Below are 27,715 nucleotides of genomic sequence, written 5' to 3' on the forward strand. Positions count from 1 at the left end.
AGTTCTACAATTGATCCCACTCATATCTGCAGCATTTTTGTTATGCAACAAAAAGTGCCAATCTCATTTTATGTCACTCCCACTTTCCCTGTCCCACATGGGGGTGGGGGGGAGCTCACTAGATTTTCTAAGTGCTTTACCCTCATACTCTCCCCTGTGAGGAGCAGAGGTCCGGATTATTGACTCCCATGTCCCCTGCCTCCAAATCTCACCTGCTGTCTGCTTGCCCCAGGAGGGGCTTGCTGTCAACTCAGGCATCCTTCCTGCCAAAGGAGTGGGATTTGGGGCCTACTAAGCGCTTAACAAATACTATTAGGCCAGACAGCCACTCTTGCACTCTTTTTGGCTGTGAGTGGCAACAGGCACCCCATCAGAGATGTGGTGTGAGGGAGGGTGGTCATCCTGCAGTTGGGGGCAGGCGTTCCCTGGGGAATGGCATCTTTGTCAGATGGCTGGGCTGGACCCATGCTTGGTGATCCTGCTGGGCGGGGGCAGCATGACCTAATGAAAAGAGCCCAGACGTGGAAGTCAGGTTCTGCTCGCACATCTGCATCACCTTGGTCAGGTCACTTCTGTGCCTCAGTTCCCTTATCTGAAAAATGCAAAATCTGTATTCCTGTTCTCCCTCCTAGACTGAGGCCATGTGGGACCTGATCACCTTGGAACTTCCCCCATCATCTGAGTACAGTGCTAGGCTAGGCGTGTGGTAAGCGCTTATTGAATACCCTTGGGCAAATCACTGAACTCTGGGCCTGTTTCCTCATCTGAAAAATAGGGATTCGATACCTGGTTTTACCGAAACAGCCCCATCTGGTACCTGATTATTTGTATCTACCCCAGCGTGTAGTACAGTGCTTGGCACATAGCACTTAAACACCACTATTAGTAGTAGTGTTAAGAGTTGTGGGTCCCAGCAATGACCTGACCTACCCACTTGCCACGACTTCATTTCTGAGAACCCCCTACCCTCATAAGCAACCTAGGCAGGGAGACATCTAGAAAATCCACCCCCACATCCCAGGGCCAGGCCAAACTAGTTCCTTGACAGCCACTTCCCTTGCCTCACCAGAACCCACTGAAGGAGAAAACCTGACAGGCTGAGAAAACCCAGGCACCTGGAGAAGCTGGGAGGGGTTGAGCCAAGGACCCAGATAGCACTAGAGCAGAGGAGAGGCCGGGAAAGAATGGAAGGAGGAAGAATGGAGGAGAGGAGAGATGGGAGACCAGACCCAAAGAAAAACCAGCCAAAAGTGATGTTGGGGAGATGGGTTCTAGAAGTGAGGGTCGGGGTGGGGAGAGATGGCTTCTGGACACTGAGGGATGGGAAAGGCCGCTTCTAGAAGACGTGACAGGGAAGACATCCTAGAATGTGGGGGGATGAGGATCCAGATGGCAGTAGGGACCTCTTGAGGGAAAGGGACCAGACAGTTGGCAACAACTGATAAACAAGCTTTATTGTCATATTTCCAGGTGCAGCCTCTCCCACAGCAGCCTACTGTCCTCAGAATCCAGATAGAGAGCAGAGGGGTCACAGTGAGCCACATGGCAATCCCCCAGGCCTGGTTGAGCCCGGCAAGCAAGGGGGGGGGAGGATGCTAGAAAAATAGACTCTGCCTGAGGGAACCCCCTTGAGGAAGCTGACTTCTGACCCCTCTGGACTCAGCTCCACTGGAGTGGTGGAGGCTGAAGGAGGAGTTGGAATAGGCCTGGCAACTGAAAGTGGTGGAAGAATAAGAAAGGGGAGGATGGGGGGTGTCTCGGGCAGAGGAAGAAGAGGAGGAAGAGGAGGAGGAGGAAGGGAGATCTTCCCCGTTCTGCACCCTGGAAGTTGGGCTGAGGGCCAGGGAGAGGGGGACCAGGTCTTAAAAGGGGAGGGGTAGAGCACTTGGCAAGAGGCTTTGGCGGCCCCAGGCAAGGATTCAACACCCCCCCCGTCCCCTCCGTCCCCCCAAACGGGGACGCCCCTCAGCCCCCCCAGTGAGGGTCGGGCACGAGGGGGAGGGCGCCTGCCACTCAGGGGCAGAGCCTGATGCGGGTCCCCTTGGAGAGGACACGGAAGTAGGGGAAGACGCGATCTCCGAGGAAGGCATTGGAGAAGGTGTACACGTGGGCCAGGGTGTCGGCATTGTAAAAGCCCAAATGGCCCCCTTCGCAGTCGAGGTAGAGCCCGAGGCGGCGCAACTTATCACCGGGGCTCAGCAGGACCTGCTCGCTGGAGCTCTGCGCCTGGTAGCGCTTGCCGTTGCTGCTCAGGATCCAGATATCGGGCTGCAGGGCGGCGGCGGCCACCGTGGCGCCGGGGGGCAGAGACCCGGGCCGGTGACGGTGGTGGTGGTGGTGGTGGGGGCGATGACGCGGCCGGCCGGTGGTTGAGGCGGCGGCGGCAGCGGCAGAGGGTAGTGCGCAGGCGCCCGCCGTCCCGTCCCTCGAGGCCCCGCCGCCGCCCCTCGAGGCCCCGCTGCCCTCCGGCGGCCATGCCCCCTCCCGGGCCACGCCCACGGCCCAGCCGCGCCGCCCGCTGACTTCCACCTCCCAGTAGTGGCGGCCCGAGCGGAAGCCCTGCGCACCCAGCACCGCCAAGTCGGCCGGGAGGCGCTTGGGGCGGCCAGGCGGGGCCGGGCGCCGGTCGCCCAGGCGGACCGCGCGACAGTCCGGGGAGAGGCTCAGGGCAGGGTGGGCTGTGTCCGGGTCCAGGGTCAGGTCCGCTGTGGGAGGGAGCGGGTCGGTTGGGCCATCAGCCACGGTGATGGGGGATGGGGAGGAGGAGAGGGTGGGGCGAGCGGGGTGGCAGGAGAAGGGGACCGGGGGCGCTCGGGGAGCCGCGGACGCAGGCATCCCCCGCTCCAGGACCCCCGCACGCCCCGCCTTCTCTCCCCATCTACCGGTAACATTTCCCCCCGCCCCTGCATGCCAGAGGCAGGTGTCTGTGTATGTGGTGGTGGGGGCTCGCTCTGCCAGATGGTTAAGTGTGTGTTGGTGGGGGGGGGGGGGGGGGGGGGCTGTGCTGAATGGTTAATTACGTGTGGGGAGGGGCTGTGCTGAATACTTAAGTGTGTGTGTGGCTGGGGGGGGCGGTTGTGCTGGACGGTGAAACGTGTGTGTGTGGACGGGGAGTGAGGAACCCAGGAGTGCGGAGAAGGCATCGTGTACCTCGGCCAGCCTGACAGAAGGTCCGACTCATCTTCCTCACAATGACGTCCATCATGAAGTCCTGGTTGTGGGGATGGCACAAGACCGAGGACGAGATATCCAGGGGCTGGAGCTGGACCTCCTCACACCTGGGGGACAGCAGGGGACCGGGGAAGGGGCGGCGTCCCGTGGGTGCCGGCCGGGGGGAAGGGAGGGGAAAACGACACCAGGCGCCTGGTTCTGGGCCCAAGAGGGGCCCAAGGAGCCCAGGCCTGGAGAGCCTTGTAACCGGGAGCCTGGGTGGGAGCCTGGGTCTCACCTGTCGAAGGTCTCCTTGATATCCTGGGAAGAGGGGAAACGGGTGGGGGGGGGGGGGGGAGAGGAAAGAATCAGTGGCCTGCAGCCAGCTGAGGGGGGTCCCCACCCCCGCCCGGACCACGGGACACTTGAGGAAGGGACCCCACTCCGGGGACCCTCCCAATCAACCACTGGTATTCACTGAGTGCTTATTCTGCGCCGAGCACCGTGCTAAGCACTTTACGTACGGTACGGTACGTACGGTAAAGTACGGTAATAATAATAATAATAATGTTGGTATTTGTTAAGCGCTTACTATGTGCAGAGCACTGTTCTAAGCGCTGGAGTAGACACAGGGGAATCAGGTTGTCCCACGTGGGGCTCACAGTCTTAATCCCCATTTTACAGATGAGGGAACTGAGGCACAGAGAAGTTAAGTGACTTGCCCACAGTCACACAGCCGACAAGTGGCAGAGCTGGGATTTGAACTCATGAGCCCTGACTCCAAAGCCCGTGCTCTTTCCACTGCGCCACGCTGCTTCCCCTACGGTAGAGTCGGTAAACACGATTCTCTACCCGCAGAGCACTCGGGGTCTAGTTTCAGCCCTCATGTGGCCACATCTCGTCCATCCCCCAACCTTCAGGCAAAGCTACACCCAGCCTTTCCTGGACACGAGGAAACCGCTCCGTTGAAGGAGCTTCTGTCGCTTCCCTCGGTGGCTTCGTCCTTAGCGTCTAACTCAAACCCTTCCCGCTGCCGGATGGAGGGCCGGCAGGCCTCCCCTGACCAACCCCTCACTTCCCCACCCTATTCATCCTCCCTTCTGCATTGCCTATGCCCTTGGGCCTGTACCCCCTAAGCACTTTAGTACTCACCCCCAACAGGCCTTTGGTCCCTATCCTTCTCCTCTTCCTCAATCTGTAATGGATTTTAATGCCCATCTCCCCCCTCTCGACTGGGCTCTGCACACAATAAGCGCTCGATAAACATAACTGATTGACAGATGGATGGGGCAAAGGGCAGGGGAAAGAGAACGGGGGGCAGGCTGGGCCCTACTCACTCACCTTGAGCAGCCTCAGGGTACCCTGCTGGCTGCATTCCTGGACTTCGGCAATCAGACAGTTAAGGTGGGAGGCCCGCTCCCCAAGCTGCGTCATGGTGGCACCAGCCCGGTCCAGCTGGGCCTCATGCCGGCCACGAAGCCACTGCTCCAGTCCTGCCTGCTCCTCCGCCAGGAACCGCGCCAGCCGGCTGAACTTTGACGTCACCGTCTGCAGCTCCAACTTCATCTGGCCCTGGGGGGGGGGGGGGGGAATCACAGGGGTGGCTGGATTCTCCAGGTTTCCGGGCACCTACCGTGACCAAGTCCCAAGCCCTTGGGGTTTTTTGGTTTTTCCCCAGTGCTATTTCTTAAGTGCTTTCTATGTTCTGGGCACGGTACTAAGCCTTGGGGTAGATAAGGGTTAATCAGATTGGGTCCCGGTCCCACATGGGGCTCACAGGCTTAATCCCCATTTTACAGATGAGGGAAGTGAGGCACAGAAAAATCAAGTGACTTGCCCAAGGTCACAGAGCAGACCTTGTTCTCCCTCCTACTTCGACCATAAGCCCCTGTGGGACAGGGACTTTGTCGGACCTAATTAACTTGTATCTACCCCACACAATAAGCGCTTAACAAATACCATTAACAAACAAACAAAAAAGTTGAGAAGCGACATGGCCTAGTGGACAGTGGCCTAGTGGCCTGGAAGTCAGATGACCTGGGGGTCTAATGCCGGTCTGCCACTTGTCTGCTGTTTGACCTTGGACAAGTCACTTTCCTTCTCTGTGCCTCAGTTACCTCATCTGTAAAATGGGAATTAAGACTGTGAAACCCATGTGGGACATGGATTGGGTCCAACATCACTAGCTTGTATCTAACCCAGCTCTTACTACAATGACTGGCATACAGTAACCGTTTAAATACCACAAAACAAAAAAAAAGAAAGGACTACATACGTGCAGAGCACACTGGCATGTATGATTTCCCCCTCCCACTGCTGCCTCTCCCTCCCCTCCTCCTTCTTTCCCTCCCCCACCTTTCCCCTCTCCTTCCCGTCCTCCTCCATCCCCTATCTTCCGTTCTTCCTCTCCTTCCCACTCTTCCCCGCCGCCCCCCGCCCGCCACCTCCTCCAGCAGACCCACCCACCCAGCCAACTCTCCACTTGCCTTGAGCTCTGTGATCTTCTTCTCCTCCTTGGCCTTCAGTTTAAGTACAGCATCCAGCTGCTTCTTCAAGGGCTCCAGTTGGCTCTGGAGTTTCACCTGGAGCCCCAGGACAAGGAGGATTAAAGACATAAGTGTCCTCCAGGGGGACAAGGGTAAACTTCTTGCACAACTCACCTGCCCGGCCCAATCCGGGCCCTCCCGGGACCTCAGGGACATGTGCTTTGTCCATTTTTAATAATACCGAACCAAGGTTGCATTTGTTTAGAGCTTACTATGTGCCAAGCACTGAATTAAGCCCTGGGGTAAGCACAAGATCATCAGGTCGGACACAGTCCCTGCCCCACGTGGGGCTCAGGGGGAGGCATCTTGCTCTGGGCCTGCGGGAGCATCTGGATCGACCTCCCATAGGAATCTGCATCCTCAAGTGTGTGCCTAAGCCTCACCGGGGGGCCTCTCCCTTCCACAGTAATCTAAGAGGTGGTCTGAGAGGTGTGATGGCTGCAGGGGCGAGGGAACTGAGAGGTTCCTCCATGGGGGGGCGGCGTCTTCTCAAGAGAGTCCCACCCTCCCACACCTCGGCCTTCCGGTCCATTAGACGGCCCGATCCACGAGGGCGGGTACCATGTCTTCCGCCCTCCTTGGCCGGCCCCCGGCCGGGGCCGCCGATGGCTGCTCGGGGAATCACTAACCTTGAATTCCTGCACCACTTCCTCCAGGGGCACCACACTGTGCTGCTTGTGGCTGCGGGACTCGCGGCAGACCACGCATATGGCCTCCTTGTCCACCTCACAGAAGAGCTTCAGGGCTTCCTGGTGCTTGGGGCAGAAGCCCTGATCCAGGCCGCCCCCGCCCCGGCTCCCCCGCCGGGGGTTGGGGTGCATCTGCTTGATGATCTGCACCATGTTGGCCAGCTGCAGGTTGGGCCGAAAGCTGCGGTGGGGGAAGGTCTTCCGACACTGGGGGCAGGTGAAGCGACGGCGGGGCTGGGAGGAGGCGGAAGAGGAAGGCCCGTCCTCCAGCTCTTCCTCCTCCTCCTCCTCCAGGGCCTCATCATCATCTTCGTCCTCGTCCTCCTCTTCCTCTTCCTCCTCCAAAAAGTAGTCAAAGTTCTCGTCGTCCTCTTCCCACACGTAGTCCATGTCCTCCCACATGTCTCCATCGAAGCCAGCGTTCCAGAACTCCTCGTCATCTGCCTCTTCCTCCTCTTCGTCTTCCATGTCACCCTCGTACTCCTCTTCCCTCATGGGGGTATCCCAGTCACTGGGGTCTTCGTCTCCAGTCACCACGGCCGCAACCGAGGCGGCCGCCGCCGCCTCCTCCTCCTCGCCTTCTTCTTCCTCCCGGACATCCTCTTCGTCCTCCTCCCTGCCCCACAGCTGGGTCACGCAAGCCCGGCAGAAGTTGTGCCCGCAACCGATGGACACGGGGTCCGTGAAGTAGTCCAAACAAATGGCACACACGGCTTCCTCCTGAAGCGTCTGGACGGGGTTGGGCAAGGAGACGGGACCTGCCATTCTGCCAGCAGACACCCCTGCCCACCGAGCCGGGACCGGCCGTGCTCCCCTGGGGCGGGGCCCGGGCTAACTCCTCACCCCCGTTGGGCTCCCCCTTTCTACTTGCCTCCTTCAAAACCTTCTCCTCACAGGGTGTCGTCCCCTCCCGCCCCAACCCCGGCGAGGGCCAGACAAGAAGGTGAAACTACCGTGGGCAATTTATGACATCCCTCCTCAACGAGCACATAGGTGGGGGAGTGGGGCTGGGGTTCCGGGTCTCGTTTGCCCCGACAACCTCCCGTTTTCGCTTCTGAGCGCAAATTGAAGGGGAGTTGCCCTCCCGGCTGGGTTTATAGCCTTCTGGCCCCACCCCCTGCCTAGACCCCGCCCCCGTTCCCGGGTCACGCCCTCTTCCTTTCGCTCGTGCTACCCCATCTGCGGCCTCCCCTCAGCGAACCGGAAGAGGTGGGGGAATAGAGAGAGAGAGAAGGCGGAAGGCCCGCGGCTCGACGATGCTTATGGGCGGGGAGACGACCTGGCCGCGTCCGCCTCGTTGACCGGGAGGACCTCGAGACAGAGCGCGTGGGAGAGCGGGCGACGCTGTGGGCCACGTGGCCGGGGATTCGCTCACCCTCCCGCTAAACGCCCGGCCCGGGGGGGGGGGGGGAGGGGCGCTCTAGTCGGCCCCGGTGGGCTCCCGCGACTGCTCCGGGCAGGTGGTTGCCGGAAGAGAAAGGCAGCGGGGGCGGGGGGGGGGGACGACGACGACGACGACGAGGAGGCTCCGGTGCCCGCTGCCGCTTCCGGTCCTTCTAGCCCACTACCTCTCGGTGCCTGGGAGGACTTTCATTCATTCATTCAATAGTATTTATTGAGCGCTTCCTATGTGCAGAGCACTGGACTAAGCGCTTGGAATGGACAATTCGGCAACAGATAGGGACAATCCCTGCCCAGTGACGGGCTCACGGTCTAATAGGGGGAGACGGATAAAACCAAGACAACATAATCACCATCAATAGAATCAAGGGAATATACACCTCATTAAGAAAATCAATAGGGTAATAAAATTCTATACAGATAAGCACAGTGCTGAGGGGAGGGGGAGGAGCAGAGGGAAAGGGGACTTAGCTGAGAGGAGGTGAAGGCGGGGAAAGGGGAGGGAGTAGAGAGGGAGCAGAGGGAATTGAGAGGTCGAGGGGAGGGGTGGAGCTTCGGCTGAGGAACTGGGGTCGAGCCCGGGGGCTGTGGCGGTGGGAGGGATGGCGGCTTGCTCCTCCACCCCTACCCTCTTAGAAGCTCCCCCCGTTAATCGCCCCAGTACTAGTCAACGCTTGGTACAGTGCTCTGCACACGGGAAACGTTCAGTCAATACGATCGAATGAACGAACGAATGAACCTCATACCCCGCGCCCTAGATCCGGGGTAGGGTCTACGAGAAATCAGGCAGAAGAGCTGGGAGACATTAGGCCGAGGGGATGGGATCAATCGATCCTATTTATTGAATGCTCAGAGTGCGCTGAGCACCGTACTAAGTACGGTACAACAGAGTTGGTGAAACACGTTCCCCGCCCATGTGTTCACAGTGGAAAGAACACGGGCTGGGGAGTCAGAGGACGTGGGTTCTAATCCCCGCTCCGCCCCTCGTCTACTCGGTGACCTTGGGCAAGTCGCTTCACTACTCTGGGCCTCGGTTACCTCACCTGTCAAATGGGGATGAAGACTGTGAGCCGCAGGTGGGGTAACCTGATTACCTTGGATCTACCCCAGCGCTTAGAACGGTGCTGTCACACAGTAAACGCTTAACACGTACCATCGTCATCATTATTATTAGAGGGGGAGATGGACATTAATGTACATAAATTAAATTATGGATATGTACGTCTGTGCTAGGGGGCTGAGGACGGGGTGAAAATCAAATGCCCGAAGGACACAGATCCAAGTGCAGAGCTTCAGAATTTAATATCTCCAGAGTCGAAGAGGAGAGAATTAGCGTACGGTTCCACTCTGGTTGGACACCATCCCTGTCCCATGATGGGGCAGCTATGTGTCTGTTTATTGTTATCGTGTACTCTCCCAAGCGCTTAGTACAGTGCTCTGCACACGATAAGTGCTCAATAAACACGATTAAATGAATAATCCCCATTTTACAGATGAGGTGACTGATGCACAGAGTAGTTAAGTGACTTGGAATTCAACTTCTCTGACTCCCAGGCCTGTTCTCTTCCCACTAGGCCACACCACTTCCCTCCTAAGATTATAAACTCCTTCTGAAGCTGTTTGGTCTAATTTGAAGAGTACAGGCCCGGGAATCATCCCCTCTCCCACCCCCACAGCACTTATGTACATATCTAGAGTACCGGCCGGGGGCTCGGAAGGTCATGGGTTCCAATCCTGGCTCTGCCACTGGTCTGCTGTGTGACCTTGGATAAGTCACTTAACTTCTCTGGGCCTCAATTACCTCATCTGTAAAATGCAGATTGAGACTGTGAGCCCCACGTGGGACAGGGACTGTGTCCATCCTGATTTCCTTGTATCCACCCCAGTGCTTAGTACAGGGCCTGCCACACAGTAGGTGCTTAATAAATACCACTATTATTATTATATCTGTAATTATGTTAATATCTGTCTCCCCCACCATAGACTGAAAGCTCAATGTGGGTAGGGAATGTGTCTGTTTATTGTTGTGTTGTACTTTCACAAGCAATTAGTACAATGTTCTGCACACCGTAAGCACTCAATAAAAATGATTGAATCAAATCAATGAATGAAAGCATAAAAACAGGGATTAGAATCCAAGTTCTTCTGACTTTCAGGCCCATACTCTATTCACTTGGTGATGCTGCTTCCTTGCAGCTACTCCAGCACTTAGCTCAGTGCCTGTCACATAGTAAGCGCTTAACAAATAACACAATTATTATGGACAAGGAACATGTCTACCAACTCTGTTTCACTGTACTCTCCCAAGTGTTTAGTACAGTGCTCTGCACACAGTAAGTTCTCAATAAATGCAATCGATTGATTTCCACTGCGGGGATTAAAAGGAGGCCTTCATCAGATGTTTCCACCCAGTTTCAAACTGGAGATCTTCCACGTGTGAGGCAAACATGATCACCACTATAGTCTGGAAACCCACTGTGCCAACCACTGTCCCAGACCCTAAGTTTCCAGAGTGTAGTAACAAACAAACAAATATCTAACAAATCCGTTGAACTCTCCCAAGTGCTTAGAACAGTGCTCTGCACACAGTAAGTGATCAATAAATATTGACTGACTGACAGACTGTTCTACCCCCTATTTAAAATGTGAACCCCATATAGGACAGGGATTGTGTCCAATCTGATTATCTTGTATCTCCCCCAAAGCTTAGTACAGTGCCTGGTACCTAGGAAGTGCTTTACAAAGACCATCATTATTATTTCTAGTATGGTTTTGCTTAATCTAATTCAGAGCTCCTCTAAAAATTACCCAGTAAATACTGGAATTGGATAGTGATGTCTTTCACGTCTAACTCACTTTCACCTCTGATGACCTTTATAAATAAGAGCACCAGATAGCAGGCAGTCTCTAAATGTCTCTCCCGCCTCTTCCGTAGATGTGGAAACGTCACTGGCTTAAACCGGGACTCCCGGAAAGACTGAGGAGAAACTGACAGGCCTGGAGGGGGATTGTCTGTGTGTCCAGCTCAGACCGAACGACTGTTGTAAGCAGAAGATTTGGTATAAGAGAAAGAATCTGGAAGAAAATAATTTTAATTCTCTTCAGGGGACAGCCTCTCCCGGGAGAGTACGGCTGGCAGCCCCTGGGCCGAGGTAGGAGTAGTCAGGGAAGACTTCCAGAGAAGGAGGGCTCTCCGGTGATCCTTGGGGTGAATTATGCGGGCAGGAAAGTTTTAGCCTGATTCCTTGTCAGGGCTTTCACCTTTGCCTTGGGTCTTTCCCTTCTAAATCTGCCTAGAGGTCATTTTTCTCCCCCTCCAGCGGGAGAGAGGCCCGGCCATCCCGTGTCCAGGAAGAATGAGGTGAAGACGCAGGCCGAGTGAGAGAGCATCCGTGGCCGGTGACCGGGGTCGTGCTATCGTGTCTGCATCGCTGGCTTGGCGGCTGTCTCTGCGGCCCCATATTGCAGGGGGGATGCAGAGGCAGCACAGCGAGGGGGAGTGGGAAAATTGGGGAGGAGGAGGTGGAATTGCGGGTCTGAACCCCCTGCTGCACTGCCACTAGCTGCCCCCTGACCCTCCAGCAGGAGAGATTCCAGGGGGACAGTGGCAGGCAGGGTTGGACTGTGTGAGGGCAATGCTTAGGGACTCATTTCCCTCCCCCCACAACCTCCTTTGGCTTCATCTCCTCTTCCCCCTCCCTCCACCACCATATACACACCCCAAATAAAGCCATTGTTAACTACAGCAGCGGCTCCACACTCCTGTACCAAAGTCCTCCAGCCTGCCAGATGGACCAGCTTCCTCTGGAATCCACTGGCAGTCATCTCAGAACACGCCGGATTCACCGTTCCCCATCCAAAACCACTCGAGCCACAACTACAGGGCATTGATTGATGCCCGGGACTGTTTCTGACCACCACCGGGTGCCCCCTGAGTTAGGCACAAAAAGCCTCTGGTCTAGAACACAGAAAAGAATTAATTAAAATGTCTTAATCCCAATCTCAAACCCGTTGGTTGTCCCTTGTTTGTGGATAGGGTCTTTGCTGTCTTAAGGGGTGGGGTCTGCTGACGGCATGACAGAAGATACTTTCATGACCAAGATTATTCCAGGTCAATGAATAGGTCTACTACAATCTTCTTTGAAGCATGGAGGGGAAAGGGGGTGCTCTCTGAACAGACCTGGCTCTGAGATGGATAGAGCAAGGGACTGGATTCTAATTCCAGATCTGCCACTTGCCTCCTGTGTGATCTTGAGCAAATCACTTTACTTCTCTGTGCCTCAGATACCTCATCTGGGATAAAATGGGGATTGAAAATGTGAGCCCCATATGGGACGGGGACTGTGTCCAACCTGTTTATCACTTACCTACTCAAGTGCTTAGTACAGTGCCTGGCACGTACTAAGTGCTTAACAAATACAATTTTTTTTTTCAAAAAAAAGCAAGCTATACACATGTATACAGGGAAAACTTGAGCAATCAGCTGACCCCTGCTTATGTGGTGGTGGACCCAAGCCACCAATTGTGTGAAAACCAAAATGTGATCTCTGGACTCAGAAACTCCCAGCTACCTCCATGCCCACCACTTCTTCCGTGCCTGCTCCCAAGAGATATGGTGTGCAGATCTGACACGGGCAGACGGCTGCTTCTGGGCTCACAGTCCTCCTGCCCCTCACTGGATGTTACTCTAGAGCTGGTCTCCCCTGCTATATCATAAGCTCCTTGAAGACAGGAGCTTGCCTGTGCTTAGTACAGGGCCCCTCATGCAGTATGTGCTCAAAAGTTTCCAATGGATTTATTTCTATCCTGTCAGCCACATCTTTGGATTGCTTGGTAATAAGACCTGGACCAAAGATTCAACCACCCCCCTTCCTGACTCCTCCCAGCCTTAAAGGGAAAGAACGGAAACTCTTGCTAAATTTCTCCATATCTCATTTCCTCTTCTACCACTCCCTTTGGTGTCACTCTTGCACTTGGATTTGCTCCCTGTACTCACCCCCCAGCCCCACAGCACTTAAGTCATATCTCATTTTACTGTTGAGGGAACTGAGGCACTGAGAAGTTAAGTGATTTGCCAAAGGTCACAGTGACCTAACAGTCTAGAGAGAGAGACAGACATTAATATAAATAAATATATTATGGATATGGACATAAATGCTATGGGGCTGAGGGAAGGGTGAAAATTCAAGTGCAAGGGTGATGCAGAAGGGAATGTGAGGAAAGGAAATGAGGACCTAGTCGGGGAAGGCCTCTTGGAGGAGTTTTGCTTTCAATGAGACTTTGAAGGTGGGGAGAGTAGTGGACTGTCAGATATGAAAGGGGAGGGAGTTCTAAGCCGGAGGCAGGATGTGGGCGAGAGCTCAGTGGCAAGTTAGATGAGATGGAGGTAGGGTGAGTAGGTTGGCGTTAGAGGAGCCAAGTGTGCGGGCTTTGTTGTAGTAGATCAGCCAAGTGAGGTTGGGAGGGGGGCAAGGTGATGGAGGGCTTTAAAGCCGACAGTAAGGAGTTTCTGTTTGATGCAGAGGTGGATGGGCAACCACTGGAGTTTCTTGAGGTGTGGAGAAACGGGGACTGAATGTTTTTGGTTTTTCTTCAGAAAAATGATGTGGGTAGCAGAGTGAAGTATGGACTGGAGTGGGGAGAGACAGGAGTCAGAGAAGACAGCGAGGAGGCTGACACAGTAATCAAGGCGGAACTAAATGCTTGGGTTAACATGTTAGCCGTTTAGGTGGAGAAGAAAGAGTGGATTTTAGTGATGTTGTGAAGGTTGAACAAGCAGGATTTGGTAACAGATCAAATATTGGTGACAGGATGAATGAGAGAGATGAGTCAAGGATAATACCATGGTTATAGGTTTGTGAGGTAGAGAGGATGGTGGTACTGTCTACTGTAATGGGAAAGTCAGGAAGGACAGGGTTAGGGCGGGAAAACGTTTTGAACATGTTAAATCTGTGGTGTCAGTGGGACATCTAGTCAGTCGTATTTTTTGAGTGCTCTGCGCTGGGGAGAGTACAATATAACAGACACATTCCCCTTCCCACAATGAGCTTACTCTAGGGAGGGAGACAGTAATATAAATAAATAGAATTAGAGAGATGTACATAAGCGATGTGGGACTGGGAGTCGGGGGTGAACGGGTTGGACACGGTCCTTGTCCCACATGGGGAAAGAGCCCGGGCTTGGGAGCCAGAGGTCATGGGTTCGAATCCCGACTCTGCCACTTGTCAGCTGTGTGACTGTGGGCAAGTCACTTAACTTCTCTGTGCCTCAGTTACCTCGGGGATTAAGGCTGTGAGCCTCACGTGGGACAACCTGATTAGCCTGTAAATCTACCCCAGCGCTTAGAACAGTGCTCTGCACATAGTAAGTGCTTAACAAATGCCAACATCATTATTATTATTATTATTATTATTATTATGGGGCTCACAGTCTTAATCTCCATTTTCCAAGTGAGGTATGAGTGCCACCAGGGGGCAATAGAGAAACGTAGCCTCCAAGAATAATGATTAAGAGCCACGAGGGGGCGATAGAGAGGAGCAGCCTCAAGAACAATGTCTGATTGATTGATTGATTGATTGATTGATTGATTGATTGATTGATTGATTGATTGATACCACAGGGGGAGCATAGAGAGGCACAGCCACTCAGAATAACGATTAATACCGCAGCCTCCTAGAGCAAAGCGGCTCTAATTAGAAATCCCAGTCGTTGTCAAGAGGGAGTCCTCTTTATGGCAAGAGGCAGAAAGACAGGGAGCACAAAAACCCATCGTCTGGGTGTCTTCTGGGTGCAGGCGCTATGCTGAGTATCCACTGAAGTACAAGGGGAGGATCAGGGGTATAAGTGGTGGTTGCATTTGGATTTGCACCTTTTAGTGCCCTGTACATAGTAAGCACTCAGTAAATACTATTGAATTTATTGCTGCTGTGTGACCTTGGGCAAGTCACTTAACTTCTCTGTGCTTCAGTTCCCTCATCTGCAAAGTGGGTACTCAATACCTGTTCTCCCTACTGCTTTGACTGTGAGTCCACGTGTGACCTGATTATCAGATTTTTTTTTAAAGTAGTATTTGTTATGCACTTACTATGCTCCAGGTACTGTAGGAAGTGCTGGTGTTGATACAAGCTAATCAAGCTGGATAGAGTTCCTGTCCCACATGAGGCTCACAAGTCTTAATCCCCATTTTACAGAGGAGGGAACTGAGGCACAGAGAAGTTAAGTGACTTGCCCGAGGTCACACAGCAGGTACAAATCTGAAACTTTTTTTGTTATCTTTTTTATGTCCGTCTCCCCCACTGTAGACTGTAAACTCGTTGTGGCAGGGAATGTGTCTGTTTATTGCTGTATTGTAGTTTCCCAAGCTTAGTACAGTCCTCTGCACTCACTCGTAGACTGTAAACCCGTTGTTGGGCAGGGATTGTCTCTATCTGTTGCCGAATTGTACATTCCAAGCGCTTAGTACAGTGCTCTGCACACAGTAAGCGCTTAATAAATACGATTGGATGAATGAATGAAGTAAGCGCGCAATAAATACGATTGTACTGAATAAATGAATGAAAACAAGCATCGGTGCGGGAGTTAGAACCCAGGTTCTTCTGACTACTGCTATTCCAGCGTTTAGTTCAGTGCCTGCCGCAGAGTAAGCACTTAACAAATACCACAATAATTACTCTGGGCCGGGAACACATCTACCAACTGTGTTTTATCGTATTCTCCCAAGCTTAGTACAGTGCTCCTCACACAGTAAATGCTCAATATATACCACTGTGGATGATAATAATGGGAAGCAGCGTGGCTTACTGGAAAGAGGTGGTTGATGCCATCCCTGCCCACGAGAAGCTTAGAGTCTGGAGGAAGTGCTTCGACCCTATCCCCTTTCTCGCCCCCCACCCCAAGACGTCAAACGCAATCAATCAATCAATCGATCGATGGTATTTATTGGGAGGGCAATACATCTGGTAGGGACTTATGCTAGGGGCCTGGTCAGTGCCCTCAGTACTCCCCGCGCCCGAAGACCTCAAGGCCACGCCAGGACGGAATCCAGGCTTCCTTCAGTTTCGGTCCCCGGTCCCTTCCCGGGTAAGACCCGATCGCTGTGCATGCGGGGCTGGCAGGGGGCGGGTGTCGCGGTGGAGGGAGGCGGCTTCTGATGGCGGGGGTCCAGGCCGAGCGGGGAAGTCGAGAAGTTTCGGGTGAAGTTGGACCCAAAATCAAAAAAAAGTATAATGAACGCAACAACGTTAACCTCTTTATGCCTCCAAGAAAAGCCCCCTGTTGTCCCCTCCCTGGTGGTCTAGTGGTCAGGATTCGGCGCTCTCACCGCTGCGGCCCGGATTCGATTCCCGGTCAGGGAACGTGTAGAGTTTTTCTCCCCCTCGATTTTCAATGTAACTCCTATCCCCTCACTCTCTGCAGCTGCCAAATCCAGCTCAGAGGAACATTGGTCTGCTCATCTCGAAAACGGCCACCCCTAATATTTGGGTACTCACCTCACCCCCACAACACTCCTGTAAATATCCTTATAGTCGGTTGCTTTCTTTATTATGTAAATATCCTTATAGTCGGTTGCTTTATTATTATTATTATTATCATCATTATTATTACTGTTATTACTATAATTGGTAAGCACTTACTATGTGTCGCGTACTCTTTTTGTTTTGTTTTTTTTCATGGTCTCTGATACGCGCTTAGTGTGTGCCAGACACTCTCTAAGCGCTGGAATAGATACAAGTTAATCAGGTTGGACACGGTCCCTGTACCACGTAGGGCTCACAGTTTTAATCCCCATTTTGCATGTGGGGAAACTGAGGCACAGAGAAATTAAATAATTTGCCCAAAGTCACACAGCAGAAAAGAGGTGGAGCCGGGATTAGAATTGAGTGATGTATTTTTGGCAGAGTGGCAGAGAGGGGGTGAGACACAGGGAGGTGGGGAGGAAGAGTGTTTTGGGGGAAATAGATGGCTCTTTGTCCAGAAGGAAGATGAAGAAATGAATGTATATGACCAATTCAGGAAGTGACTGCCAGATGGGTTACAGTGCCATCAATCAAACAATCAATCATATATACTGAGCACTTACTGTGTGCAGAGCACTGTACTAAGCACTTGGGAGAGTCCAATATAACAGAGTTGGTAGATATGTTCCCTGCCCACAAGGAGCTTCCAGTCTCTGGCATAGCGTGGGTCAACTTTGGATGGGTCTTAGCGGGAACACAACTGGCAGGGGTGAAAGAGTGCTGTGAAAATTTATCACTATAATCAATTCCTTAGCACAGTTCCTTTCCATGCTGACACTTCATGTAACATGCTTCATCCTGAGACTCATCCCTCATTCTCAATGAGAGTCTTCATCATCATCATTATCATTAGCTGCAGGAGCAGCAGCATTTATTTTCAATCAATGGTATTTACTGAGCACTTTGTACAGAACAGTGTATTAAGTGCTTGGAAGAGTACAGTACAACAGAGTTGGTTGACACGTTCCCCGCCCACAGTCAATCAGTGGTATTTATTGAGTGCTCACTGTGTGTAGAGCACTGTACTAACCACTTGGGAGGGTACAATACAACAGAGTTGGTAGACCTGCTCCCTACCCCCCATCAATCAATCAATGGTATTTATTTATTTATATTGATACCTGTTTACTTGTTTTGATGTCCTTCTCCCCCCTTCTAGACTGTAAGCCCGGTGTGGGCAGGGATTGTCTCTCTTTATTGCTGAATTGTACTTTCCAAGCACTTAGTACAGTGCTCTGCACACAGTAAGTGCTCAATAAATACTATTGAATGAGTAAATGAATGAATGAATTGAATTATTACAGTACTAGGTGCTTGGGAGAATACAGTACACTAGAGTAGGTAGGCTGGATCACTGCCCACAAGCAGCTTACAGAGAAGTAGTATTTGTTAAGCTCTTACTGTGTGCAGAGGACTGTACTAAGACCTGGGAGAGAATACAGAGATGGGAATTAGACTAGAGGGGGAGGGAGACATTGAAATAAATTAGAGGTAAGGAAAATGGCAGCGTGGAAGAATATGGGCATAAGTGGCTGTGGTGTTGCAGGTGGAGTAAATATCAAGTGTTTAAGGGCTACAGATCCAAGTGCAGAGGCGATATAGAAAGGAGGGCAAGTAGGGAAAATGTTAGCTTGGTTGGGGAATGCCCCTTGGAGTACATGTGATTTTCGGAGAGCTTTGAAGGTGGTGAGAGTGTTGGTCTGTCAGATATATGAGGAGTGGGAGGGCGTTCCAATCAATCGATCAATTCATCAAATAATGGTAGTTATCTAGTGCTTGCTGTATGCAGAACATTGTACTAAAGTGCTTGGAAAAGTACAATATAGAGAGTTGGTGGACACAATCTCTGCCCACAAGGAGCTTGCTGTCTACAGGAGGAGGCAGGCATTAAAATAGATTACAGATGGGGAAATGGGAGAGGTGAGGTAAGAGGTAATACTGCTTCTAGTACTACAACTATTACTATAATTACTACTATAAGCCAAGTGCTAGAAACAGTCCCAGTTCCACATAATAATAATGTTGGTATTTGTTAAGCACTTACTATGTGCCGCTCATTGTTCTAAGCACTGGGGTAGATACAGGGTAATCAGGTCGTCCCACGAGAGACTCACAATCTTCATCCCCATTTTACAGATGAGGTAACGGAGGCACCGAGAAGTTAAGTGACTTGCCCAAAGTCACACAGCTGACAGGTGGCGGAGCAGGGATTAGGACCCATGACCTCTGACTCCTAAACCCGTGCTTCTTCCACTGAGCCACGCTGCTTCTCTGAGGCTGAGAGACTAAAGGGGAGGGAAAACAGGTATTAAATCCCCATTTTACAGTGGTGAAAACTGAGACCCAGGGAAGTTTAGAGACTTGCCCAAGGCCACACAGCAACCAAGTGACAGAACCAGAATTAGAAACGAAGTCTCGTGATTCCCACTCCTGTACTCTTTTCGCTTCCACTAGGCCAGGTTTGCCAAACTACAAACAGCCACAAAATATAGATGTTAAGCTCCCAGATATGCACATGTTGTAGAGACCCTTGCAATGTGTGATGTTTGTCAAAAACTTAACTTTCAGAAAATCCTGCTTTCTCTCCTCCCATACATGGTATTCATTAACTTGGCTACCAAGAGGGGCAATAGAGAAAAGTTGCTCTAGAAAGGTTGTTATCAATCAGTCAATCAAGATATTTATTGGCCACTTACTATCTATCAAGGCTCAATCAATCAATCCATCAATGGTATTTACTAAGTGCTTACTGTATGCAGAGCACTGGGATAGACTGAAGAGTATCAGCTCTCAGTCTAAGTAGGAAGGAGAAGAGGTATTGAATCCCTATTCTACAGATGAGGGAACTGAGGCACAGAGAAGGTCACACAGTAGACCAGCGGGTCTAATTCCCAGGCCAGGTCTCTTTCAATTAGGTCACGCTGCTTGGTTTACACAGTCTCTCCCCTCAAGCTTAGAGTCTAGAGGGGGAGACAGACATTAATATAAATAAATAATTTATAATATATAATTTAAAGAATCCTAAATCTGTAGCCTGTGGAAAGCGAGGGGTATAAGGAGGACAAATACTCGCAATTCTTTCTCTTCTCCATTCTCGGGGGTGGCTGGATTTACAAAAGGTAAAATAAGTGCCCAACATGGGGTCTGAACACACAACATTGAAATTAAGACTCTCATACTTCACCGACTGAGCTAGCCGGATATGTGGGCTGTAGAGTGATGGTGGCATTTAAGGTATCAGTATTTATTGTATGCTTACTGTGTGCAGGGCCTTTAAGTGCTTGGGAGACTACAATATAATAGAGTTGGTAGATAGGATCCCTGCCCATAAAGAGCTTATAGTCTAGAGGGGGAGACAGGAAAATAGATAGAGGAGGGAGTGAGAGAGAAAGGGAGAGGAAAAGGGAGATAATGAAAAGGGGTCAATGCTCAAAGAAATCCAGAAGAATTTTTTGTTCTGGTTTCTCCAGTCTTCAAGAGTCCCTTAATAATAATAATAATGGTATTCGTTAAGTGCTTATTATGTGCCAAGCACTAAGATGGGTACAAGGTAATTAAGTTGGACACAGTCCCGGTCCCACATGTAGTCTCAATACCCATTTTGCAGATGAGGTAACTGAGGCACAGAGAAATGAAGTGACTTGCCCAAGGTCACATAGCTGACATAGAATTAGAACCCACGCCCTCTGCCTTTCAAGCCTGTGCTCTTGCCACTAGACCATGCTGCTTCTCGAACACTTGCTATTCACGGCCTCCCCATCCCCACTCCGCCAAGCCCCATAATATGTGTCTATATCAACCAGTCAATCAAACAATCCTCTCCATCCAAACTGCTACCACATTAATCCAATCAGTTATCCAATCCCGCTTTGATTACTGCATCGGCCACCTTGCTGACCTCCCAGCCTTCCGTCTCTCCCCACTCCAGCCCATACTTCACTCTGCTGCCCGGATCACTTTTCTACAAAAAACGTTCAGGCCACGTTTCCCCACTCCTCAAGACCCTCCAGCGGTTGCCCATCCACCTCCACATCAAACTCCTTACCACCGGCTTTAAAGCCCTTAAACACCTTGCGCCCTCCTACCTCACCTCGTTGCTCTCTCACTAGTCCTACTCCACTTCTATTCCTATTCGTGGCTCAGTGGAAAGAGCATGGGCTTAGGAGTCACAGGTCATGGGTTCGAATTCCGACTCTGCCCCTTGTCAGCTGTGTGAGTGTGGGCAAGTCACTTAACTTCTCTGTGCCTCACTGACCTCATCTGCAAAATGGGGATGAAGACTGTGAGCCTCATGTGGGACAACCTCATTACCCTGTGTCTACCCCAGCGCTTAGAACAGTGCTCGGCACATAGTAAGCGCTTAACAAATACCAACATTATGATTATTATTATTCCTATCTCGCCGCCGACCCCTGGCCCAAGTCCTGCCTCTGACCTGGAACGCCCTCCCTCAAATTCGACAATTACTCTCCCCCCACTTCAAAGCCTTACTGGGGGCATATCTCCTCCAGGAGGCTTTCCCTGATTAAGCACCACTTTCCACTTCTCCCACTCCCTTCTGCGTCGCCCTGACTTGCTCCCTTTGTTCTTCCCCCCCTCCCTGCCCCGCAACACTTATGTACATAGCTGTCATTTATTTATTTATATTAATGTCTGTCCCCCGTTCCGTTCCCCCTCCCGACTGTAAGCTCGTTATGGGCAGAGAATGTGTCTGTTTATTGTTGTATTGTACTCTCACAAGCACTTACGACGGTGGTCTGCGCACAGTAAGTGCTCAATAAATACGAATAAATGAATGTAACCCGATGAGCTTGTTTCTACCACAGTGCTTGACACATAGTAAGTGCTTACCAAACACCATTATTATTAACTCTCTTCTGATTCGCCTTAACTTTCCCTTTATTAAAATCCTCCCCACCAGCCCCAAAGCACTCATGGACATATCTGTAATTTATTTCTATTAATGCCTGCCCCCCCCCCCCGACTGTAAACTCGTTGTGGGCAGGAAATGTGTCTGTTTAATGTTATATTGTACTCTCCCAAGCGCTTAGTACAGTGCTCAATCAATACGATTAACTCACAATCAGTGATACTCATTGATAGATTTCCGGAGAGTTTCCATTTCAGCAGGGTGAGGATGACCTCAGGAGGAGTTCCTAGAGAAGTGGAAAAAGTAGCTGTCAGAAGTGGGATTCGAACCCAGGACTCCAGGGGAGATTGCAACCTGAACACAGCACCTTAGACCGCTCAGAGGAGAATTTCCTGGGGAATAGACCAGGAATCTGAAATAATTGCATTCCCTGTGATAGAAAACAAGAGAGTTTGGATCCAGAAGCATTCCTATTGCAGCCATCCCTTGTGCCCCATACCAAATAAACAGAGAAATGCATGAGGGCAGAAGGAACTGTTGGAATTCATTTAATTCAATCGTATTTATTTAGCGCTGTGTTCAGACCACTGTACTAAGCGCTTGATGGTATAAGCAGAGCGTGGAGTGTTGATCTGGAAATGCTTTCTGGAGAAGGGGACTTTTTAGAAAGAACTTGAAGGAAAGGATGTTGTTTGGGGAAGAATGAAGGTCTTTTCAGGGAAAGTTGGAAGCAGCATGGCCTAGAGAAAAGAACATGGGACAGGGAATCAAAGGACCTGGGTTTTAGTCCCAGCTCTGCCACTTGTATACTATGAACTTTGGACACGTCACTTCACTGCTCTGTGCCTCAGTTACCTCATCTGTAAAATGGGGAATTAAATCCTCCTCCCTCAAACTTAGATTGTGAGGTCCATGTGGAACAGGGACTGTGGCCAACTTGATGATCTTGTATCTACAGCAGTGCTTAGTACAGTGCCTGGCACATTGAACAACCTGGAAGGGGATAGCGAAAGTCAAAAGCGAGGGAGAGTTAGGAGTTTGGGTGGGGTGCAACAAACCAGGGCAGACAGTCATGACCTAACGGAGAGAAGGCGGGATCTGCGGCTGGAAGGGACCAGGACCCACTCATTCAATCAGTGGTATTTATTGAGCACTTACTGGTTGCAGTCCTGAGTAGAATACATTTGAGTTGGTAGACACAGTCCCTCCGCTCAAGGAGTTTACAAGGATATGTATCTTTTCATTTTCAATGGTATTTGTTAACTGCTAGTGACTTTGATCAACCTAATGGCTTTATCCACTGGGCCACTGTGCTTCCCAATCGAGTGCTTACTGTGTGCAAAGCACAGTTCTAAATTCATGAGCGAGTCCAGTACAATAGAGGTGGTCAACATGATCCCTACCATCAAGAAACAGAGGCAAAAGATACAGGAGAGAGTCATCAATAGAAACACAGACGAGAGTGATTAGATTGGGGATAGGTGAGGTTAACCTGGGAAGGCTTTATGGAATAGATAGATTTTCATTTGAATTTTCAAGGAGAGCAAGGATTGCTCCCTGCCTATCGATTTCTAAACTAGTGCAGTATAAATCAATCAATCAATGGTATCCATTAAGCTTGGTGATGCACCACTTTGTTTTGTGATTTTCCAAATGTTTCATATAGTGCATTCCAACCAGGGATGCTCAATAGATACTATAATCATTTATCACTAGTCTTTATTATACAACACACAGTATGTCCTTCATAAATGCTATTACTACTGCCAACTGTATATTCTTTCCCGGCATTTAGGAGAGTGCTCTGCTCACAGTAAGTCCTTAATGAGTACTGTTACTGCTACTACCAACTGAATATTCTTTGCACACAGCAAACGCCCAATAAATACGATTGAATGAATGAATGAATGCTATATTGTACTCTCCAAGGGGTTAGTACGGTGCTCTGTACCGAGTAAGCCCTCAATGAATACGACTAATCGATGATTCAATCAATTATTTAATAAATTATTCAATGGATCAATTAATATTTAATCCGTAGATTAAATCAATTAACTAATAGAAGGGGTTGATGGAGGGGAGGGGAAAAAAACCTACGTTCCCTGACCGGGAATCGAACCCGGGCCGCGGCGGTGAGAGCGCCGAATCCTAACCACTAGACCACCAGGGAGGGTAAGAGTAGCTCTCGTTCATCTCTTTATAGACAATTACTTCCTAACCACCAGCCCACCAGGGAAATCAGTGGTGTCATGTGTTCATCTCTTCATAAACAATTACTTCAGGGTTCTACCCTTTTTAAGAGTGTTTAAGAGTTGGATGAGCAAGGGTTCTGTCTGCCTTTCTTCCTAGCCCATTTCCCCTGGGAGAAAATTCTTCATAACGCTCCCTCTCTTCATTGTCAGTCACCGTCCTGGTTTTCTGATGAAAAATTCAGCCCCCCAAAATCTCCTTGTAGGCTGGGATCGTTTCCATCAACTCTAATGTATTGGACTCTCCCAAGCGCTTAGCATACTGCTCTGCAAACAGTAAGCGCTCAATATATACCACTGAGTGATCGATTGATTAAAACGTGTGACTGTGGGCAAGTCACTTAACTTCTCTGTGCCTCAGTTACCTCATCTGTAAAATGGGGATTAACTGTGAGCCTCACGTGGGACAACCTGATTACCCTGTATCTACCCCAGCGCTTAGAACAGTGCCCTGCACATAGTAAGCGCTTAACAAATACCAACATTATTAAAACGTGAGAAAATGGACCTCATCAGGTCCCATATGGCCCCGATAAAGGCTGTGACCGGTGAGATCAGTGGTTCACCTAGAGAGGGCAGCTAGCCCTGATGATAAAAAGAAATGAACTACGTAACCTACCAACTTCGCTGTATTGGGCATTCCCAAACGCTTACTATAGTCATCTGCACACAGTAAGAGCTTGACAGATACCACTTATTGATTGGAAACGCTGATTTTAAACGCTGCGAGAAGGAAGGAGAAAAAGAACCCTCTGTGTCAGAAGTGGGATTTGAACCCACGCCTCCATACGGAGACCAGAACACCCATTTAGGGGAAGGAAATTACCTTGAGTCTGGCGCCTTAGACCACTCGGCCATCCTGACACGCTGCAAGAGCTTTCATTGTTACTTTAGAAGAGTTTGGGAGAAATCGAAACCTTTTTTAAAACATGTAACTAGTGAAATAGAAACAAAGAGAAAATTGTAGGCGGAGAGTCAGGCACCCCGGATTTGGAGGAAGAATTTCAGAAACTTAAAGATACGAGGAGATTCTATGGCAGAGATGGAAAAAATTAGAAATAGATTCTAGTGATTGTATTGTACCTACTCCAGCGCTTAGTACAGTGCTTTTCATATAATAGCTCACTCTAGGCTTCAAGGCTCTCCATCACCTTGCCCCTTCCTACCTCTCCTCCCTTCTCTCTTTCTACTGCCCACCCCGCACGTTCCGCTCCTCCGCCGCCCACCTCCTCACCGTCCCTCGGTCTCGCCTATCCCGCCGTCGACCCCTGGGCCACGTCCTCCCGCGGTCCTGGAATGCTCTCCCTCCTCACCTCAGACAATCTAATTCTCTGCCCCTCTTCAAATCCCTACTTAAAACTCACCTCCTCCAAGAGGCCTTCCCAGACTGAGCTCCCCCCTTTTTCCCTCTGCTCCCTCTACCCCCCCTTCACCTCTCCGCAGCTAAACCCTCTACTCCCCCCTTCCCTCTCCTCCTCCCCCCTCCCGTCCCACCCCCTCAGCACTGTACTCGTCCGCTCGACTGTATATATCTTTATCACCCTATTTATTTTGTTTATTTTGTTTAATGAGATGTACATCACCCTGATTCTATTTAGTTGCCATTGTTTTTATGAGATGTTCTTCCCCTTGACTCTATTTATTGCCATTGTTCTTGTCTTCCCGCCTCCCCCGATTAGACTGTAAACCCGTCAAATGGCAGGGACTGTCTCTATCTGTTGGCGCCTTGTTCATTCCAAGCGTTTAGTACAGTGCTCTGCAAATAGTAAGCGCTCAATAAATACTATTGAATGAATGAATATAATAAACGCTTTACTACTACTATTATTATTATCATCATCATCATCCGCATTGAGATTGGGGCTTTTCGGGAATAACTGTAGGTGACCAAGAATTGAGGCTTGTGGGCACGGTGGGAGAGGCGGGGATTTGAGAGGCTTCTGGAGAGCGAGCAATAATATGTGATTCATAAATTTTTATGAAATTATATTCATTCAATCGTATTTATTGAGCGTTTACTGTGTGCAGAGCACTGTACTAAGCGCTTGAAAAATACAATTAGGCAACAGATAGAGACAATCCCTACCCAACAACGAGCTCAAAGTCTGGATAACTTTTAGGGAGCCTGTGAAATCTAGATTAACAGGAACCTCAGGCCTTCTACCAGCGAAAGCATTGGTAGAGTACGGGTCTATCAACTCTGCTGTACTGTACACTCCCAAACAGTGAGTACATTGCTCTACACACAGTAAGAGCCCAATAAATACCATTGATTCACTGATTGATTTAGAGCCAGCACCCTCTTCTAGCCTCCCACCCAGTGGCTGGAATTACTAGTGCTGCAGGTTGAAAATTTGATATCAGTTCTTCACAGTAAGTGGATAAGAGAGGATGAGGAAAGTTAAGATTAAGATTTAGCGTGTGATCTTCATACACGGGATTCATGAGGAAGCTAGCTCAGGGTTCTCAGTTTCCCACTTTGTTGCCCTCCTTCATTTAATACCATTACTATTAATAACAATAATATTTGTGTTATTTGTTAAACACTTACTATGTGCCAAGGATTACATTAAATGCTGAGGTAGATAGGAAATAGTCTGGTTAGACATAGTCCTTGACCCACAAGACGGTCATAGTCTAAGGAGGGGGAGGATAAGTAGTTATTCCCCATTTTCCAGATGAGGAAACAGAGAGACAGGAAAGGTAAATAGCATGTCCAAAATCACACAGCGACAAGTGTGTGCAGAATCAGAGTTAGAGTTTCAGATCAATCAATCAGTAGTATTCACTGAGCTCCTACTTTGTGCAGAGCGCTGTATTAAACATTTGGGAGAGTACGATAGAATTAGTAGACACCATCCCTGCCTTCTTTACCCTTGGAAGTTTAAAATGAAGTGTGCAAAGTACACTGCTTGGTAGTTAGCAGGCCTTAATGAATATTATAATAATAATGACAACAACAATTACAGTTGTTCTGACCTGATAGCTAGTCCCACTAAATTGTAAGATCCTTGAGGGCAAGGACTGTGTCTTTCATCTCTATTGTACTCTCCCATGACTTTAGTATAGCACTCTGTAGGCTGTAAATTCCTTTAGTCTGTAAGCTCCTTGTGGACAGAGCCCGTCATTGGGCAGGGATTGTCTCTATCTGTTGCCGAATTGTACATTCCAAGCGCTTAGTACAGTGCTCTGCACATAGTATAAGCGTTCAATAAATACTATTGAATGAATGAATGAATGCTCTGCACATAGTAAGCGCTCAATAAATACTATTGAATGAATGAATGCTCTGCACATAGTAAACGCTCAATAAATACTATTGAATATCTCTACCAACTCTGTTATATTGTACTCTCCCAAGTGCTTCTACAATGCTCTGCACAGTAAGTGCTCAATAAATACTATTAATTGATTGAATAATAACTAATCACAGCCTATCATCATCTTCAAGTCTTTTGCTTCTTTCCCCCTGTAGGGGATGTTGTGCCCCGGCTCTGACTCGCCAGAGTTTCAAGGCTAAGGCTGTGTTTTCGCGAGTATGGTATGCGCCCCGCACATGCGCAGATTTAGCTGGTAAACACCTTATCTAAGCTATTTTGCTTTTGTATTCATTCAATAGTATTTGTAGTGATGTCATGCGGCATATAAAGGGGTGGCTCTGGTTAGGCAGGGTGTGGTGTGTCTCCTGTGCCCTGCCGCCACCCAGGGCTGTCCCGTAAGTAACTTCCCCACATAAACCACTTTTATATAGATCTCTGGCGTGGTCTGCTTCCTTTTACGGAATCGGGCTTAACTCGACGGCATGTGCCGTTACACCCCCAAACCTCCATTTTAAGTCACCCGCCTCAAAATGGCCCTCTAGCTATTGCTCTATGACCCTTCTCATTTTCCTCATCATCAACATCATCATCACCATTATCCTCATCAGCATGTATTGTTGAATGTCTACTATGGGCAGAGGACTGTACAGACCACTTGGAAAATGAATCATTAAAATGACAGAATAATCGCTGCCCTCAAAAGGCTTATCATAATGATAATTATGGTACTTGCTAAATGCTTACAGTGTGCCAAACATTGTACTAAACACTGGGGTAGATACAAGGTAATCAGGTCCCACTTGGGACTCACAGTCTAAGTAGGAGGGAGAACAGGTATTGTATCCCCATTTTGCAGATGAGGTAACTGAAGTACAGAAAAGTTATGTGACTTGCCTAAGGTCACACAGCAGACCAGTGATGGAGCTGGGACCGTGCTCCTTCCAATAGGCTATACCGCTCCTAAACTCCACATA

At 49.9% G+C, this 27,715-nt stretch overlaps 1 protein-coding gene and 3 non-coding genes across 4 annotated transcripts; 1 reads left to right on the plus strand and 3 right to left on the minus strand.

Annotated features, from left to right (window-relative positions):
- Positions 1-1,428: 1,428 nt before the first annotated feature.
- On the minus strand, positions 1,429-7,774 carry TRIM41 (tripartite motif containing 41). The gene is made up of 6 exons (XM_029056226.1): positions 6,326-7,774; positions 5,637-5,732; positions 4,492-4,722; positions 3,449-3,471; positions 3,151-3,278; positions 1,429-2,705 (listed from the first exon to the last, which is right to left on the minus strand). The coding sequence occupies exons 1-6, from the start codon at positions 7,148-7,150 to the stop codon at positions 2,014-2,016; spliced, it is 1,995 nt and encodes a 664-aa protein (XP_028912059.1). The 5' UTR covers positions 7,151-7,774; the 3' UTR covers positions 1,429-2,013.
- An 8,294-nt stretch (positions 7,775-16,068) lies between these two features.
- On the plus strand, positions 16,069-16,140 carry TRNAE-CUC. Its single transcript has one exon. It is a non-coding gene; the product is annotated as a tRNA-Glu (tRNA).
- Positions 16,141-23,270: 7,130 nt separating this feature from the next.
- Positions 23,271-23,342, minus strand: TRNAE-CUC. Its single transcript has one exon. It is a non-coding gene; the product is annotated as a tRNA-Glu (tRNA).
- An 834-nt stretch (positions 23,343-24,176) lies between these two features.
- Positions 24,177-24,285, minus strand: TRNAL-CAA. The gene is made up of 2 exons: positions 24,248-24,285; positions 24,177-24,222 (listed from the first exon to the last, which is right to left on the minus strand). It is a non-coding gene; the product is annotated as a tRNA-Leu (tRNA).
- Between the last annotated feature and the right edge of the window lie 3,430 nt (positions 24,286-27,715).

This window comes from Ornithorhynchus anatinus, chromosome X5, assembly GCF_004115215.2.
Source record: "Ornithorhynchus anatinus isolate Pmale09 chromosome X5, mOrnAna1.pri.v4, whole genome shotgun sequence".
NCBI lineage: Eukaryota > Metazoa > Chordata > Mammalia > Monotremata > Ornithorhynchidae > Ornithorhynchus > Ornithorhynchus anatinus.

Bases quoted from the DNA above. Each gene is read 5' to 3' on its own strand.
- TRIM41 (XM_029056226.1), bottom strand. From the start codon at position 7,150: ATGGCAGGTCCCGTCTCCTTGCCCAACCCCGTCCAGACGCTTCAGGAG. The intron at 3,472-4,491 runs GTGAGTGAGTAG...CCCTCTTCCCAG, and splicing joins GTACCCTGAGGCTGCTCAAG to GATATCAAGGAGACCTTCGA. The intron at 3,279-3,448 runs GTGAGACCCAGG...GCTGTCCCCCAG, and splicing joins ATCAAGGAGACCTTCGACAG to GTGTGAGGAGGTCCAGCTCC.